The 20264-nt window shown below is 30.7% G+C and overlaps 1 protein-coding gene across 1 annotated transcript in view; it reads right to left on the bottom strand.

Moving 5' to 3' along the window:
* Positions 1–20264, bottom strand: part of LOC147079015 (sodium- and chloride-dependent glycine transporter 1-like) — a 59451-nt gene that overhangs the window by 14480 nt on the left and 24707 nt on the right. The window contains exons 4-7 of the mRNA XM_085948694.1: positions 19357–19585; positions 13197–13311; positions 6261–6440; positions 5827–6016 (exon numbers count right to left, since the gene is read on the bottom strand). Coding sequence (XP_085804820.1) covers positions 5827–6016; positions 6261–6440; positions 13197–13311; positions 19357–19585 — 714 coding nt within the window. The remainder of the gene's footprint in view (positions 1–5826; positions 6017–6260; positions 6441–13196; positions 13312–19356; positions 19586–20264) is intronic.

The raw sequence follows: 20264 nt of genomic DNA, 5'->3' as shown, positions 1-20264 counted from the left end.
TATTATAATATTATAAGTATATTAACATAGATTATTTATATTATATACTAGCTGAAGTACCCGGCTTCGCACAGGGTCGCTTCGTGGTTATATTTATCTTAGATATTTAAAAATAATAAGAGGTAATTATTTTTTTGATATTAAAATATCTGTGTTATACAATATGGCAATATGAAAATAATTCTAATATCAGTAAATGTCAAACAAAAGACCACTAAATTAAAATCGAATCCAAAATATGCAAACGTTATTAATGTTATTAATATGTAGTAAACAAAATCAAAATTGCATGGAACAAACAAACAATAAACGTTGTATTGTATACAATACTAATTTAGAAACTTTTGCGGGTGTGCGCATAACAACTGACAAAAGTTTCATCCCAATCGGATGAATGTTATAGGAACGCATACGAATAGAAGAAGAAGATGATTTTCTAATTCAGAAATCTTTGTGGGCATGCGCACGACAACTCACCAAAGTTTCATTGCGAATAGAAGAAGATAAAATAGAAGAAGAAGTAGATGGTTATTCTAATTCAGAAACCTTTGCGGGTTTTGGCACAATTATTGACGAAAATTTTATTGCAATCGGATGAATGGAATAGAAACGCATAGGAATAGAAGAATATAAAATAAAAGAAGAAGATGGTTGTACTAATTCAGAAACCTTTGTGGGTGTTACCACAACAACTGACGAAGGTTTCATCGCAATCGGATGATTAGTGTAGGAACCATACGAATAAAAGAAGATATAATGAAGAAGAAGAAAAAAATGGTTGTACTAATTCAGAAACCTTTGCAGGTGTTGGCACAACCACTAACGAAAGTTTCATCGCAATCGGATGAATGGTATAAGGACTATATAAATAAAAGAAGATAGAATGATGAAGAAAAAGAAAGAGATGGTTGTACTTATTCAGAAACCTTTGCGGGTGTTACCACAACAACTGACGAAGGTTTTATCGCAATCGGATGAATGGTATAGGAACCATACGAATAATGTATAAAGAATAATGTATAAAGTATAGGAACCATAAGATATAATAAAGAAGAAGAAGAAGATGGTTGTACTAATTCAGAAACCTTTGCAGGTGTTGGGCACAACCACTAACGACAGTTTTATCGCAATCGTATGAATGGTATAGGGACCATACAAATAAAAGAAAATATAATGATGAAGAAGAAGAAGAAGATGGTTGTACTTATTCAGAAACCTTTGCGGGTATTACCACAACAACTGACGAAGGTTTCATCGCAATCGAATGAATGGTATAGGAACCATACGAATAAAAGAAGATATAAGGAAGAAGAAGATGGTTGTTCTAATTCAGAAACCTTCGCAGGTGTTGGCACAACCACTAACGAAAGTTTCATCGCAATCGGATGAATGGTATAGGGAGCATACAAATAAATGAAGATAGAATGATAAAGAAGAAGAAGAAGAAGAAAATGGTTGTACTTATTCAGATACCATTGCGGATGTTACCACAACAACTGACGAAGGTTTCATCGCAATCGGATGAATGATATAGGAACCATAATATATAATGATGAAGAAGAAGAAGATGGTTGTACTAATTCAGAAACCTTTGCAGGTGTTGGCACAACCACTAACGAAAGTTTCATCGCAATCGGATGAATGGTATAGGGACCATACAAATAAAAGAAGATAGAATGATGAAGAAAAAGAAGAAGATAGTTGTACTTATTGAGAAACCTTTGCGGGTGTTACCACAATAACTGACGAAGGTTTCATCGCAATCGGATGAATGGTACAGGAACCATACGAATAAAAGAAGATATAATGAAGAAGAAGTAGAAGAAGATGGTTTTTCTAATTCAGAAACCTTTGCGGGTGTGCATGCAACCACTTACCAAAATTTCATCGCAATCGGATGAATGGTATAGGAACGCGTATGGGACAGACAGAAAGACAGACAGACAAACAGGCATACAGACAGACAGACATTCATTTTTATATATAAGATATAGCCTATACTCTTTACGGAAGTGCAAGCAATACGTTTACAAAGTTTTATTGCAATCGGATGAACGGTATGGCAGTGCATTCAATACGAACAAACAAACAAACACACAAACAAATATTAATTTTTATATATTAGAAGATTCGTTAACCCGTTGTAATAAGTTGTCGAAGGCGAATAATCTAAACATAATAATATAGTAGTTATTGTCGTGTAGTTATAGTATTGATGTATTTATTCAAACATATTATTTATTCTCGTACCTAATATAGATTTTAAACATGGTAAAATAAGGATTATTTTTGGTTAAAAGTATATCTTTAGTACCCCTTAACGAACTATTATTCTGCCTTTAATATTAAATGTTTTACAATAATTATTCAACCTCTCAACCAAAGACTAAACCACCTTGTACGAAAAAGCAAGGGCATGGTTATTAATATTAAAAAAAAACCAAAGACTATAAACATAATATTATTATTGTTTTGAATAAAATATGTGGGCTACATGCGCGGCAGAACTAGAAAACTGTTTTTTTTTTCAAAAAATATAAGGATTTGTGTCAACTATCAATTCATTGATCTGACAATAAAATTCATTTCATTAATTGTTTTCATTGTTCTATGAATATTTAAAAATAAAATCTTGTTTTTTTTATGTTCGTTTACCTAAGAATCAAAAATCTTCTCACATCTCGCACATTATGTTACTCGGATACTTCGAAAGAAATTTTGGTTTCCGAATATTTCTTTTATGCGATTAGTAACAAATAATAATGTCGCGCTCAATTATAGTAAAATTGTATTCAAAATAATATTAAATGCTTTATTTTTTTAAGTAAATATAATTGTTTTTATTCTTTAAATGATATAGTATAGCAATAAATCAGTAGATGAAGTTATTTCGTAGAACCTCCTTCTAAATACAATAAATTACGTTTCGCAAAATTCTACAAGAAACTGTTTATAAAGTAAGCAAAATTTTAAATTAACATAAATCTATTTCCAACGTCAATCGCTTTTCGTTTCAATAACAGCATTAAATAATTCTACGAGTATTGGTATAATGAAGTTTTCCACTCACTTACCGATTTATTAAGCGTATAATTCTGAATAAATACAGAGATAAAGGATGAAATCTCACAATTAATTTTATTACATGTTTCTTAAAAAAAAAAATTGTCAAGTAAAAGCTACAGTAAGTAATAATAATTATTGTAAAAGTGTATATTATATTTATTACAAATGATGAATCTCAACAAAAGATATGGAAAAGTGGGAATTAGAATAAAACTTTACTGTATACATACAAATCTTTCATACCTACTATCAATTTTATTTTTCGTTTTCATTTAAAATAATAGTTTTAAAAGACGATTATTTATGTTAAATAATGAGGCCTAAATCAGTGATTAGCAACTTATTTTTTCACAAGGGTTAAATTAAATTCCAAAAACTTTTTGATAGCTGCTATTGTATACATACTTATATTATATTTTTTTATGTAAAGACCGAAACTGATTATTTAATACAGCTATCAAGTTTTATTTATTATTCAACATATTATAACCAAAAAATATTTGCAAGGCCGCAGAAAATCATCTCAGGAAACACATACGGCCCGCGAGCCACTGGTTGCTTATCACCGACCTAAACAGTTAATGATCGTATTACTAAGAAGAAGAAGAGAAATTTATATTATATATACTTTAAAAAGCTTTATATTTAAATGTTGCTTTAGTTTCACCAAAGCATTGTTTTAAATTATTCAGTAAACTGTTTATTCCTTTTAACGGTAGACCCGTTTATTTTAAATAACAACATATGTTTTTCATTTCAATACCTACTTTACTTTTGAATAAACGAAACCGTTATTAATAAACATAAACCTTGTGAGTGTACTCTACCAAAAACAAGCATTAGGTACTGTTTTATTAAAATATTGTTCCCTTGTTACATCAATTTGTGACGCTGTATATAAAAAAAAATCTGAACTGTTTACTTTATATGATGAATTTGATATTTTGGTAAATTCATAAAAGCGCGTATTTTTTTCTTTATAAATAAATTTATATGACCAAAAAAGTGTAACACCGTCATTAAACGCGATGTTTAGTTAAAATAAAAACGTAATTGAAAATCTAGGTCAACCGCTTCGTCCTCAATCATTTTTTTTGATACCTTTTGTCTTTGTGGGTCGGGCGAGTGAGTGATGGACCCCCAAACACAGGCAGAAATTTTCTCCGGTCAGGCCCAAAGTTTTTACGCGAAATATAAATAAAAAAATGTAGGTACATCATATCGTCTAGACACGAAATAAATCGCTTACATAAGATATATCACTGGGAAAGAAATTCAAAAACTAAAATCTCTTAAACGAATTTCCAAAAGATTTTCATTTCGTAAAGATCGGCTATTGAATCATTTTGGAGATATTATTTTTGAATTATATTTTAAATGTTTTATATTTATGTAGCTGCAATAATTTAAATGTACTACTGATGAAGATGTGTGTAAAACGATTTTCATTTTTATTGACTCAAAAATTTCAATGGTACAAAAGAGTGAATAGATGAATATTAAGCATAATTGGCTAGACATTTATTTTTGTTACATATATTATTTTAGCAATATAATTTTGATTCAACAGACTTATTAAAACAGAGTTAATAAATAGGTATTTTCGTCCAAGGTTTAGTGTAGGTCGTTACGTTTAAATGTGGGGTTTTGCAATTCAAAAGTGATCTATATACTAAAAAGCATTTAATTTAGTTTTTTTTTCGACGCGATTCAATATTAAATATTATTTAAATATTCTAACATCGATATAGTACCAACACGACACATTTGACTCTAGGATACAAATGTATGATTTCTATTAATCGGACACCACATTATTGCGACTAGTGACACTCATTCGTTTTTGTACAAAATAATACATGGTCTTAAAGTCGGGCGAGGTAAAAGCGAAAGCGATGCAATAGGATTAATGTAAGTTAAATACTTTTGACAATAGCAGCTGTGACAATTATCTCAGTAGCCCTGCATAGTTTTTTCATACGATAAAAAAATCACATTTTATAAATATTCAAGTATAATTGAATTCACTGTAATTAATTACTACAAACTTCTTCGGCTCTTTTAAAAAGTTTATTAATGTGAAACTACGGAAGTATGCTCATAAAATGACTGCCGGAACTCATTTAAGGAGTCCAATTTTTCCCCACTTGCTTCACCAATTTTTAAGGGTTTGACTAATTTAAAGATGATAATTACAGCCACGGGACTCAATCATCTACACAGCGGTATAATTTTTGTTTCGCTAGTTTTTAAAGTTAAGTTCGATTTAAATTTATTATTTTTTTCAACATCGTTGCTGAGTGATTGGCAACCTATCTTGCCAAATACCCAAATGTTAGAATCCCGACCATGTCCGATCTTAATAGGATCATATAGGCCTCCACAGAGTAGAGGTTTGTATTAACAGATTTTGTTTTTTACGAGAAATGGATGTCAGCCACTTGCTCAACCTAATAGGTTCATACCCTGACTCACACACAAATTGAAAAACAATATGTGTATTAGCCAGACCCAGGATTCGAACCTGAGACCCACGGCATGATAGTCCAACGCTTAAGCCACGCGGCCACCGTGGGTGTACAGTGTAATGTTAGAATAGTTGGAGTAAATGTGAGAATATATTTTATTATCTAGGTGGCATTTTTAAAGAAATTATTTGTAATAATATATTGCCTATATAGAATTCGATTATTATTGTTTTTATTAGTTGAAATAATTTTGAATTTTATTTGTAATGTTCAATATAATATGTCAACTTACCATTAACAGAAAGATCCATGGACTGTGCTTGAAATCCAAGAACTGAAAAAATGGCAAATCCAGCAAAGATCGACGTGAAGAAGTTAGCGAACGACACAATACAAGCGTCAAAGTGACAATTGTTTTTGAAGTTGTTGTATGAAGCCAAGGTAATGAGAGATCCACATCCAACGCCAAAAGAGTAGAATATCTAGATAATAATAAAAAAACAACATTATTATTTTAAATAACTTCTCAATAGTTTGATTTCCAAAAAAATATTTACAGATAAAATAATAATATATCGTGGTCAATAATAATCCGCTTAGCTATATAATCTGTATGTCACCAGTTTTTTGGATATAAAAATTCAGTTTCACACCGTAATTATGTCATTTAACTGTGCATGTAATAAAAACTAAGTTATCTGGTCAATGACGTTGTGATCCAGTTACCTGGGATGCAGCATCGCCCCACACGTTGGCTTTCATGAGCAGATCCCATTGGGGTGTGACATAGTAAAGGATTCCTTCTTTAGCTCCAGGAAGCGTTACTCCTCGCACCAGAAGAGCTGTGAGCATCACATAAGGAAACAGGGCTGTAAAGTAAACCACCTTACCAGCACTTTGCACCCCCTGTTTAAAAAAAAAACAATAATTATTATTATAGTTACCTGAATTCAAAAAAAGATAACAATCAAGTACTATAATATAATTTATTTTCTTCAATTAATATCAGAAGTATATTTTTGGTCAAGTATTAACTAATTATGGACACTAAAATTTATTTATTAGGTATGTATATAAAAGTGTTTTTTGATTCAATATTCTTTAGAAAAAAATTAAATACAGTGATAAATCAGAATTCTTCTTGATTGAAATTCCATAAACTCAAATTACAATTTAGATGGTATTATGGAATTTCGATATCAAATATATTATAATATTACACGCCTACTCGTTTAATAAGTATTATACAGAATATCATTATTATCATTATTAATATTCATCCTACTTTCATTCCAACATTTATGGTACAAAATTGTCTATGATGACCTCTTTGAAATATTATATGACTGGACAGAGGTACCTTTATTATTAAAAACGCTGCCTCACACATTGTACTTAATGAGTCTGCCACTTGCCACATTGAATAAGAAACTTTCTGAATTTAATATAAACTGAAATTTCATGAAGTGGCTATCTTGGGATATGAGTTGACCTAAAGGATTTTATAAAGTCTGCTGGATAAACACAAAGCTCGCAGTAACAGTGAGCTCAGTGACTACGAGCTACGAGCTACGATGCTACGACGCTACAGTGCTACGGGATACGCAGACATTAAAGCTAACCTCCTGTAGTGAGCTCTTGTCAAAGTTATACGTTAATCGTATACAATATATTCATAATAATGCCATAGTCACAAATTGAAATGAATATTACATACGTAATAATATATTTTAGTATATGTTTATATAATTATTATCCAAGTAGTGCTTTTAAAAAGATCGCATCAATCACCCGTTAGCAATCGATTATTTACATCGAAATTGAATATGTATATTTAAAAATAATAATGCTGATATAAAACTATGTGAGATTTAAAACGGATAACTTTACCATAAAATTAAATAACATAATTTACTTATTTCTTGAAAGCATACAGATGTTTTCCTACTAAAAATTATTACTTAGCAAGTTCAATTTACCTACAACAAAAAAATCTTGAAGTAATCCGTCACGTCAGCTAGCAATTAAAGTAATACCTACTTTGATTTAAAATACAAAAGCCGATAGCCAATAGTAGCTCAATTTAGAAAGCGCTTCAAAAAGTACTATAAGAGCCATTGGTTAAAATTTGTCGTAATTAAGTATAGTACCGGTAGCATAGTGGTATATGTGCTTGGGCGCGAAACCCGATAGATGCAGGTTCGATTTCTGCGGGATGTCTTACTGTTTTCAAAAATATTTTTCCTGTTGGTTATAATATATTTTCTCAGAATTTTTTTCAAAATTGTGTATGTTATATTATAAGTATACATTTAAGTTTGAAATACCATTATTTTTTAATCTTCGACTATTGGAGATGTAATACTTTTATATAACAAACAATATCAATTACATACTATGATTTACTATGTTTTTCATCAAATAATCTGATATTTTGATAAGATTTATTAATTATTGTATAATATGGAAGACTTTATATTATATTAATTTACATAGAAATTATTGTTAAATACAATAATAATGTTATGTTATAATACTACAATTATTTTCTTATTTGGAAATAATAATAGCTCATTTCTCGTGATTAATCATATCTATGAGACAGGTACTTTATTAATGAGACTTTTTTGGACCTCTTTGGACTCGTGCTTAGATTTAAATCAAATATTTTTACAAAAGAAAAAGCAAAATGTGGCGACAGTATATTTCTGAACAAGCTCATTTTAATGAAACCTGAGTTTAAATACTGTGTTATTATTATTACTTAAAATGTTATTCGAATCCACCACTGACCTTTGGTTCTATTTTAAGTTGTGGACGGGACAACCTATAGGCTCGGTAACCTTGATATAAAATTCGCAAAGCCCCAGATTACCGTGCCACCACTAATTTTCAAAAACTTTCTAATCCTACCGGAAACTGATCGTAAACCATAGATCATTAGGAGATCCCATAATAAACCATTTAATCTCTACCCTACAATATTAAGCCCATTGTTCAAAGTTACATATCACTAGGGTTTATGAATGAAATCTACTTAGACTATCTTTTAATGCAGTATTTTTTATATTATATAAATCAATATATTATATTAATATTGTTCATTGACATTATTTCTTGGAAGCTATTTATTATCTAAAATAAATCAAATTTTACATTATTATTATTATCGATATTTGAGTTATTTTTTAGATCCTTACGACGTTGGACGTATCATTGTATTCAATTTATTGTACGTCCATATATGTTTCCTTCTTAGATCACACTGACTATGGGCTTTCACTCTCAGACTATGCCTGACATGTTTTGTCTTAAATTTCGGATGTTAAATAATTACGGGGTGCACGAAATTGTGTTTTTGCTAATTGATTTTCAAATGCAAATAACTGAAAATGCAAAAAAAAAATTAATTAAAAGGGCTCGTAAGCATTGAATTATCCTACGGCTATTTAAATTTATTCCATATTATTATATTAGAATGACTTTTTGGCAGCCCTATGCGTCTGTGGAATCATCCAAATACTTCTGAACAAGCCACTTCAATATTTTCCAAGTGGTTTAGTGGTAGTTTCCTTTATGTTCTATATGTCTTAACAAAAAAATCGCTGTAAGTAAATACTAACTCTACTATAGAGAATCATTGTCAAACAATCCAAACATATTCTTCAACGGATCATTTTCTTCGATTTTTTAAAAAATTATATTACAATTTGTAGTCTCACGTGGCATACGTTTAAGTCAGATACTGGCTATTTTTTATTATCACTTTTAATTCTTAATTAAAATAACTATCGTATTGTCTAGAATACGTGCACATACCAAAGAATGAATTTAAAAAATGGAGTATTCAGTGGTTTCTCTAAATTGCTGAATCATGTTCCAGAGTAGGTTTACATAAAAATTAGTAGGCATTAGGTCTTTCTACTTCACTTTCATCACGTGTGGTCTAGTGCATATGGCACTGGCTTTTCATCCGGGGGCTCCAGCTTGATTCCCGGTGAGGTCACAATATATATATGTGGTTCTCTCAAAACCTTAGTGTTTATGTGATCGTGTCACTTCTACTACGTTACTATTACTTCACTGCACTACTGTCATTGGGCGTATCAGAGTGGTAAGAAGAATATAAATGTATATTACATATAGATATATCATTAAAATATATGTAATATGTTACATTTCTATTAAAGAAGGTTTTCTTGAACATCTTTAATTTGTATCGTTATGATGGAAGTTTATTATATAATATTAAGATCATAATTTATCCAACACCTAATTCTTTTGTTAAGTTTGTATTGAACATAATAATATATTTGTTATATATATATGACTCAATTATTTTTTAGAATAGACATAAGATTTATGAAAGTAAAATTCATGAATTTAAAAAAAATAATAATAAATAAGTATTAAAAGGTCTGAAACAAATCGTTTAATAACAAATTATCTAGAATTTATTAAAAAATCAGCTGCAATGGCAAATATTGTAATATATTTGAGTGCGTATATATGAGATTTAATTCGTATGAATCATAGTTAGGTCAGTAGCTCAAGTGATAGAGCAGTCACCCGGCCTGTGGAAACATATAGAATTTGACTCTACCACTTGACCATTATTTTGTAGATTTTTTTCAATATCGAAGATACTCCAGAAAAACCGACATAAGTCTATAAATAGCGTTTTAAACTTTATTAGTTTTTTATAATAGATATTTGTTTTTTGCATATTCTGTAAAAATTTCAGATCTCTAGCATAAAAATTGACGAAGTTAGGTTTTCGACGATGGTGTAATATATCAACATATCGCATCGAACAAATTTGTTTTCACAGAAATATCCAAAAAGTATAGTCATATCTAGATAAACAACGTATCATGCGCTCTTTCTTACGCATAAGAGGCTCATAATACTTGTTGTAAAATTCTTTTATGAAGATCTGATGATATGGCATGGTTTATATCACAAAACTTTTGTAAAACATATTGATTTATCTGTATTTGTAGTAGGTATTAGTTAAAAAGCTAGTCAATAGTATTGTGTCAAAATGTGAAAATATTATATTTAATAGAAAAGAAATACGTAGGTACCTACTTAAAAAACTACCCAATAATATTATACAGTTTGTGATGTATTTCAAAATTATATATTTTTAAATGACTCATTAGTAACAAACTGCGTATTGCTTTATAAATATTGCATATTATTTGTGATTATTTAAGCATCCAAAATACTATCACGCGATTAAATCCTATGATACAGCGATTAATCATGTTATCGAGAAATAATCGATCATATCCCGAACCCTAATTATTATTGTGTTTGCTATCATCCAACAATTATTATCAACAGAGGGGAGGGTCAGGTGATACGTCACATTGTTATCTTGACAATTTAATGATGCCTCCCCGTGTAATTTCACCAAATATTTTCGTGGAAAATACCTTGTCTTTGTGAATTTCTCCGTTGTCTCGCAAACCATTTTCGGCGTATTTATCTTACGGAATTTTATACAGTCATACTTTTGTTTACAAAAATAATATTTACCCATTTTTTTAATGAAAAGATGAAATGTAACAACATTTTGAGGCGTCTTAATAAAATTAGTAGTCTGTTTATTTCAAACTGTGAGAAACGTTACAGGTAGGTACGCAAATATTTTACTTATGTACACATCCAATCTAACTAATTTATCAAGCAATCTCGTTTATTCACAATAAATAACTATACTGGAGTTGAACAACCTTTTATACATTATACGTTTACTTAGTATTTATAAATACAATGTGCGGTGATACCCCAAATTATTAGGTGCAAAGCCCACAGGCATTTAAGGAGTGTCTGCATGCGTGACAATTCTTCGATCGGCCCGACCACTCAACCCAAATACAGTGTCTGCAGAGCCCACTAAATGCCGTTTAGTTTATGCAGTCTGATTTATCTCGCTTATCTTTTTGTTATTGGTTCTATCGATCTAAAATTCTCGTCATTCGATTCTTCGTTGTTGGTTTCCAGATAAAAATTTAAAAGAAATACATCGCCAATTTACTTTTTGAGGAGATAATGAAAGGCAAACATTTCACTACTTGGCCACTAACATGGGGAGTATAGAAGTGTCTACTTTTTATGTGACCTTGTATGTTTTATACATTTCCCCCATGTGTTGCTCTCTCTTACAAATTTCTTTTTCTTTTTTAAGTTTTCTCTCTTGCGTTACAGATAATTTAAGACTTTAATATTATATAATATATTTTTTTGTATTATTATAATAATGTATTATAATAACGCCCACAGTAAACAAGCTGTTACGCGTCAAGTTTATAATGACTTGGGTCCAGGGCTCGAATCCCAGGTCTGGTTAATTTACATGTTGGCTTTTCAGTGTGTATTTAGACCCAGAGTTTAGACATAATAGGTCGAGATACGTCTATTTCTTTTATACAATCTCTACTCTGTGGAGGCCCATTTATGATCCTCTTAGGATCGAACATGGTAAAGAAAATATTTTATTCCTAATTTTTTAAATTAATCGAATGTTATATTAATGTGAGCCTTCTCGTAAATAATTTAAAGTAATATTAAATTTGTCCTTCTAGTGCAAACGTTATCATTAGAATGTCATTTTAGTCGATTGTATTACAAGTGATAAATAGATACTTTTGTAGCTACGGGAGTTATTTAAAATAAACTTTTTAAATGTGAATGCAAAGTGACACTCTGATTTACTCACTAAGTATTTTTTTCGCTATCAAGCAAAGTTTAACCCTTCAAAGGCAATTGTGTTTAGAAAGAAAATAAATTGTAAAAGTTCAGCGCAGTGTGTTGCGGGGAGATAAGTGAAATTTGAAAGTAGATCACACTTAATATGAACACTGAGGGCAATGAAGCCTTATAAAGTACAAAGGAGACTCCTGCGGTTGTTCAGATAAAGACAGAACTTTTAAAATAAATCCTTGAGTATCCTATACTTTTTTACTACCTCTTAGCGGGTTACCCTTATTTGACATGACTACCCTTAGTAGGTTACCCTTATTGTAACGCAACATATATACACATTTCCGCATACTACTAAGTATTCTATATATAATATAATATATTATCACTTTTTATGGCTGTTTGCAGTTTGTTACTCGAGACTGTATTTATCCTAATTAATTATAATAACAGAATCCTTTCTATGTTATACAACATAACGGAACCCCATTAATAGTTTAATATGTATTTAGGATATAAACAAATACGCCAAATAATAGGTAAAAAGACTTGTCTCCCAGCGTATTTCTTTTTCAAGAAAATTCATAAGTGTTGGAAAAGAGTCATATTTTGTTTTCATTTCAACATTTTTCTCAATTATATTAGAGATAAGAATTTATATTTACAATATTATACGTTCATGATGTATGTGTACACCTGTTTCCTACCAAATTTTATATACCTGATCAAATATCCCAAAAGTCAGCAAGCAAACAAGCCGTTGACAGTTACAAAGCAAAAGTGAAGTTAACACATAAATTAATAAATATAACTGTAGTTTCCGAAGGAACTTTCAATATATATAATTACTGCATATGACAAAACTGTTTAAATGTATTCCATGCCAGTTTAGTCAATATATAGTCAAAATGAATGGTATATTATTTTTATTTTAAATAAATCAATTTTTACCTTTATAACACAGAAGAAAGCAATAATCCATGCTAAAGCAAGACATCCAACCAAATGCCACTGAATTCCTCCAAAATTCTCCCAGGTTGCTCCATTTCGTCCGAGTACTTGTTCACTGCAAACAAAAATTAAAAAATTATTAATTAAAATAATTTATGGCTCACTAATCATTCAAAAATGATCTGTGTCGGGAGGTTTTGTATGGCGGCAAGTGAGAGACCGCGAATTTTTTAGCAAAATAAACGTTAGATATATTATTATATATTGAAAGTCTATCATAAACACTCACCAATCATATGCTAAATGTCTCATTATTGGACCACTTTTCTTCCAAATTTTAAATTATTCAAATCAAACGCCTGAGACTTTCATTCTGTCTTCAAATACTGGCGAATAAGTTCGCGTTTTTCGTATGGCCGGCGCTGTACGCCCGGTCATATCCGCGAACATGTTCGCTTTGGCACAGAACAGAAATGAAGAATTAATTTTAATTACACTTGTTAGGGTATCACAGAGCGTATGGTATGGAGTAGTACAATATCAAAGTAAAGACGCTGTGCCATATACATAATACGTAGTGATGCGTACCAGCATAACAGCGTAGAAATGCGCCTTTACTCAACGTTGCTTAGAAAATGTATTCAAATTTTAACTTGCTTTAATTATAATTAGCCGTATATCATTGAAAAGTTAACTTATGTATTTTTTAATTTAAGTTATTAATATGTAGGTAAGTATCATGTACCAAAACATTATTTAATAAATTACACACCTCTATGCATACCATAATATAGTTCCCTTTTACAGCTTTTGAGTAATGCGCATAAATTTTGTCCGCCGTCTGGCTGAACAATAAATAGCTCCGCTGAGATTTCTTTCATTAATTTAGCAATCTGAGCAACAAAGAGAAAACTCACACGTTATGGCCATATTACACAGGTCGACATAATTCAACTCAATATAAAGTAGAGTCTCTATTATCCGACCTAAACGGGTTTGCAAAAACTTCCGGTAACCAAATAAAATAGCTTTTTGATTTACCAAACACATTTATTCTTTTAATGGCTCTCAATCAATGCCTCTTACTTTATAAATTATAAATTTATTAGGGAAAAAAATAGTAAAAATTATGTTAGTAATAGTAAATCCGGTTTGGTCCGAAGCAGAAGATAAGGTGCTTATAATTAAAAGAGAGATTATATTATAAGATTGTTTATTATTAATGGACTAGTTGTTATCCACCCGCCCAAGCCATCCTCATCTTTCATTGGATGAAATACATATTGAAAAAGTTCATTCATTGTTTCAACGAGGGTGCAAATTAAAGTAATATTAATAGTAAAGTAAGTTAAAATATTTGCTCTGATGCGGAACGTGTGAATGGAGGACGTTATATTAACATTTTTTTTTTACAGAGAATGGTTTCTAGCCATTCGCCCAACCCTTTTGATACCTATACTGGATCAAACACACATTAAAATAATTACAAGATGAAAAGAACTTTTTATATAAAACGTTTTTAAATTTTCTGTTGAATTAATATGCTCAAACTTGTACTGATATGAAGTAAATAAAAAACAAACAAACAAATATAGAATACTGAAATGTTAATTTGACATTATTCATTTTTGTTTCCATAGTAACGCACGTATATATTATTATTTAGTTGCTAGGACCACCCCCTTAGCAACTAATAATAGTCTTTTACTTTTTACGGATTATTCTGAAATAACTTTCCATACAAAACAGAATTAACTGAAAACGAATTCAATTCTGCTTAAAGATGGCTAAAAGTATTAAAAGAATGCATTGGCATCGTATTCTGATAAAGTTTCAAATGTCTAGCTAGTTGGAAAGTTATTTAAAAATCGATCGCAAGATTTGTACTGGACAAACAACCACCGGACAAACAAGAATACGAGCTAATAAAAACGTTGTAAAATACCACACATTTAACACGGATTTCAATCAAAAAATGCAATCGTGTATGCAATAATAACTAACAAAAATCTACATCAAACAATCAAACTGCTAAAGATTATGATTAACATATTCTCGTATTTAAATTAAACTAAATTTCAAGGGATTTTCTTCACAATTCAATCGTATTTCAATTCAAATATTGTGATAACTTGAACATTGCAATCGATTTTTTTATATTAGCTCAGAAGCTAGAATCTTTTTTTCATAGATTCACGTTGTACTTAGTGATTATTTTATAAAAAATATATAACTCAAACGTAACCTTTTTGTGCATACAGGCATTTGATAAATCTTTTATTGAAATACGTATCGTGTTAAATAATGTGTATTTGTGGTGAACACTTTATAACTTATAAACGCATCCTCTGTTGTAAAACGGGCATTTTCCGTTGCCACTGTGCCAAGCATAAAATATGAGCCATCGAACGGTTCACATCGAAAGGAAAGCGGGGCAACTTTGTTAATTTACATTTTTATAACCGATTCCGAGTTTCTTGTAGCGTTTCTTTTTCTTTTCGTGATTTTTTCCACTGCACGCAGTAAAATTATGCTGTTTTTTGCACCTTGTTACAACAATGTTCTCAAATAATAATATATTTTTTTTTCAAAATCTAAGTTTTCACCATTTGTGACTCTCCAATAACTCTGATATATAATTTTTAATATTTCGAAATCCATTTGTAATTTTGATAAAAAGAAAAGAAAACAATTAGTCACAAATCGTCTCACATTTGTTTCATATTGTAAAATCATTAAAATTTTAATTTTACACAGAAATGCTAATTACCTACTGTGTTTAATATCTAATACTATGTTTATCTTTTAGGCCGCTATTAGACTACTATAATATTTTTGACATGAGAGGTATATTATATTTGATAAAATATTTTATTAAATTTATTTTTAAAAGATGAACAACGTATTTTTTCGTAAAGTATAATCTTTTATTAATACTGTTTGTCTGTTAATTTCTTGCCATCTTCCATTTTACAATGAGTGGTCATAACATTGACTTATCTTAACTAACTAAATAAACTATTACACCATAAAAGATTTAAAAAAATATTCTTCATAAAAGATTTGGTACAGTTCGGTTTTGAGGAATACGGCGGAAAACACATTTTAAAAATACCCGATATACTGAATTATTTGTAAGTTTAGGTTAGGTTGGGTTAGGTTAGGTTAGATTTGGTTAGGTTAACCTAACAAATAATCCAGTATATCGGGTATTTTCAAAATGTTTTTGCCGCTGTATTCCTCATAACCGAACTGTACCAAAGATTTTTTTCAAAGCTTTTTTATTGTCTTATACTGGTCTTACTAATATCATAATATTATACTTTACCAGTGCCATATCGACAAATTTTATGTTTAATATACTGTCAAAAAATAGTTTTCTTTTCTTACACTTTTTCTTAGATATTTTTCCATTCGGAAAACAGGGTGAGGAATTATTGCAGTCATATCTGATTTAAAAAATTTAGTCTGAAAATATGCTACACTTTTCCATTGTGATTTATGCATTAGTGTGTATATTAAATTAAGATTTTTTGATTTTTTCCAGACAATACTCCGCGACGTATACTATAAAAATCACTGTATAATAGGCGACTGGAAAATACTTGCAAAACAGAACGACCATATTATACTTCAAGTAATCGTCACATTCAAATGCAATTCCAGCTTGTTTAAATTAAGTTATAAGGTGAAGGTTTTTTTCTCATGATTTAAATTTAAATTATTAACTTTATTTCAGAAATATGGAATGCATTTTGAGTGTCGCTCTGCAGAAATGTGCATCCGAGAAAAATGCAGTCGTGCTTCCAGGAGAATGCGCTGCAACTGAATTAGTACTCAGTGGCTGCCTGCATTAATTCAACCGAGAAATAAAAGTCACGCTTCTTATTACATTTACATATAGTTTGTTATACATATAAATTATAATGAAATCTCCTTTATTATAAATAAGTAATTTGTATGAATATAATACAACCTTCTACCAACACCAAGTACACTCCAAAACCTCGAAACAGTCGATGAGTTTGTATATCTTGGATCGACCATCGGTGGAAAGGGCGAATGCGAAGCGGAAATAAGAAGGCGCACACAGATTGCAAAAAATGCGATGACACGCCTTACCACTATATGGAAGGATCGGGGAATTTTGATTGCCACAAAAATGATGATTGTGCAAACATTAGTGTTCTCGATATTTCTATACGGAGTCGAGTCGTGGACCCTGAAGGCAAGAGAACGGAAGGCAATTGTTGCATTTGAGATGTAGTGTTGGCGCCGAATGCTTCACATTTCTTGGACGGAGCACAGGACGAACCAGTCAATCATCCAGAGACTGAAGATAAAGGAACGGCTTTCGACGATATGTCTAAGAAGAATTCTGCAGTTTTTTGGACATATTGTCAGGCGCGGACCGGACAACCTGGAGAGACTGGTAGTTTTGGGTAGCCTCCAGGGAAGGCAAAGCAGAGGAAGAGCGTCTGCGCGATGAAGCGACTAAGTGAAAGAGCTGACTCACCATCCATTCTGCCCTGAGAGAAGCGGAAGATCGAGAAGGATGGAAAGTCTTGGTCGCTCAAAGTATGGCGAAATTTAAATGTGGTCACGATCCTCAGCCATGAGTGCACGACCAAGGAGAGATAATACAATCATGGTGCATTAATCGTTATCCGTGACTAAGTTAAGAGGATTAAAATATTATTCTGAAGCTTTTATATGACATATCAGATTGAAAAACACTACATTAGGAAAATTACTAATCATTTTAGTAATAAATCAAGCTACGTATCTATTATATATTATTACTATGTATTATTAATTGGTTTCCTATAACAAAAATACAAGTCTAATTTTTAAATTCTATATAATTTTATGTCGTTATTTTAATGAGTATATTGGTGTACATATATAATTAGATTAAAAAAAAAAAACGTTTTCCTCCACTAAATGTTATGGTACATGTACTACCTACATGATATTTATAAGGAATGACGAATACATAACATAGGGGGTAGGGGGTTATCTAATTAGAGATAATATAATATATACTGAACTTCTTCTCTCAATAAGTTGATTGTGTCACGAGCTGTATGACATGTTGCACCATCTTGTTGGAACCACATATCTTACAGATTAAATCATATTATAATAAAATTCATGCCAGAATAATTATGTTTCTGTTCCATTCTCCATTGACAGTAACTGCATTGCCATTTTAGTTTTCAAAAAATATGATCCAATCCTCTAGACATAAACCACACCAAACTGTTAATTTGTGTAGTATTAAAGGTGTTTTAAGAACAGTATGTGGGTTTTCATTACTCCCAGTGTGACAATTCTACTTATTTACAAAGTCATTTAACCAAAATAGAGCTTTGTCGCTAAGGATGATTTTTTCATGAAATAATGGGTCTGTATCAAGTTGCTCTAAAGCTTCATCAAAATTTCGGCGCACCAAACGGTCATTCATTTTAAGTTCTTGTGTTAAATGTATTTTATACACTTTCTAATGCAAACCAAAATCTTGAGAACAACGTGTAATTGATTGTTCTGGATTTTCATCTAGACTTTGATTCACACCATCAATATTTTCAGCAGTACATTATGTCTTTGATTCTTAACATCATAAAAATTATCATTTGACTCTAATTTTCCAAATAAATTACAAATAAACTCTGTAGGTTGATTATTTTGATTATAAATTTCATATCATGCCAAAAACGTAGCTCAAATAGATTCATTATTGTTGTAGTATTTTTTTAACAATTTAATGCGCTGTACAACAGTGTATTTTTCCATGATGATTTTCCAAACAATGCTGAACACAAATGTCAATTTTGGTGGAAATCAGGAAAAAAATGGCTACTCTACTACGAGTACTAATTTAATAATCCTATAATCTATACAGATTGCACAGCCAAATGCAGATTCAGGTTATGACCTACGTGACCTGATAAATTGACACAAATCAACGGCCAATTTACTGCAATTATGTCGTCAATATTCCTTATAAAACAGCACCAGGACAAGAAGACAACCTACAGTTGATTCATACAAATACCGATATATTTACTATCAATACTAAGGTGTCAGGTTAATAAGCATATGACAATAAACAGAGGATACTCATCTCATATAGTCAACTTTATAATTATATACTCACTTGTAATATTCTTCAGACGCCAGCGTTCTGTTGATCATCTGGTTCCATTTGAGGTAAGGCATATCTGAAGCTGAATCATTGGCACAATGCGTTCCATTGAATGGTATGAGGAAAATGTCAATGCAAATCTGCATGGCTGTTGTACAGTTTCTTTTGTAGTAATACATATCGTCAATAGCACCCGTATTATTGGCACGGCAGCTCAGGTCGTAACTTCCACTGTAGCATTCTGCAAAGTAAAATAATCGATACTTATTTATCCATATTATATATTATTGAGGCAAGTCGGGACGATTTTATTTTTTCTGACGATACTGGAACTGACAACACTAAAATAAATAAGTAGCTTTGATCGTATAAGTAAATCTGTGTTTGACTCAAAACCCTTGCTCTTACTAGCCTAATAATATAATTACGAAATGATTAGATATGAAAACATAGAAATAATTAATTAATAAATATAATAGAGTTTGCTAAAAACTCCAAATGGAAAGTTGAAAAGGGGACAATTGCTAAAAAAAATCCAGTCAGAAAATTATCAAACGTCTAAAACATAAATCTAGAAGCGGCTTGATTTACGAAATAATTCTGGTCTGCGGAAGACAATTCAATTCATAGAACCGTGAGAAGTGAAATTGGCTTGGAGAGACATTCATCTACCTGTGATCTAATTTAGGCCAGCGATGAAAATAATGATATATAATAACCATAGATGTAACTTATATGATAATAGTATGGTAAGAGTGTAATTATTCCTAGCAGAACTCTATGTGACAGTTCGGCCGGTCACTATCGTTTACGACACTCAACTTGATCTTGAACTACAGATATTATTATTTATCATGATATTCAGCAGATATTTTTGGTGTAATTAGGTGGCTAAAAAAATTAAATCAATCCCTTAAAAT

This window comes from Rhyacophila brunnea, unplaced genomic scaffold (genome assembly GCF_057557595.1).
Source record: "Rhyacophila brunnea isolate RB1 unplaced genomic scaffold, BYU_Rbru_1.0 scaffold_10, whole genome shotgun sequence".
Lineage (NCBI taxonomy): Eukaryota > Metazoa > Arthropoda > Insecta > Trichoptera > Rhyacophilidae > Rhyacophila > Rhyacophila brunnea.
The sequence above is the reverse complement of the archived record's forward strand: the minus strand, read 5'-3'. Positions and strand labels throughout refer to the sequence as shown.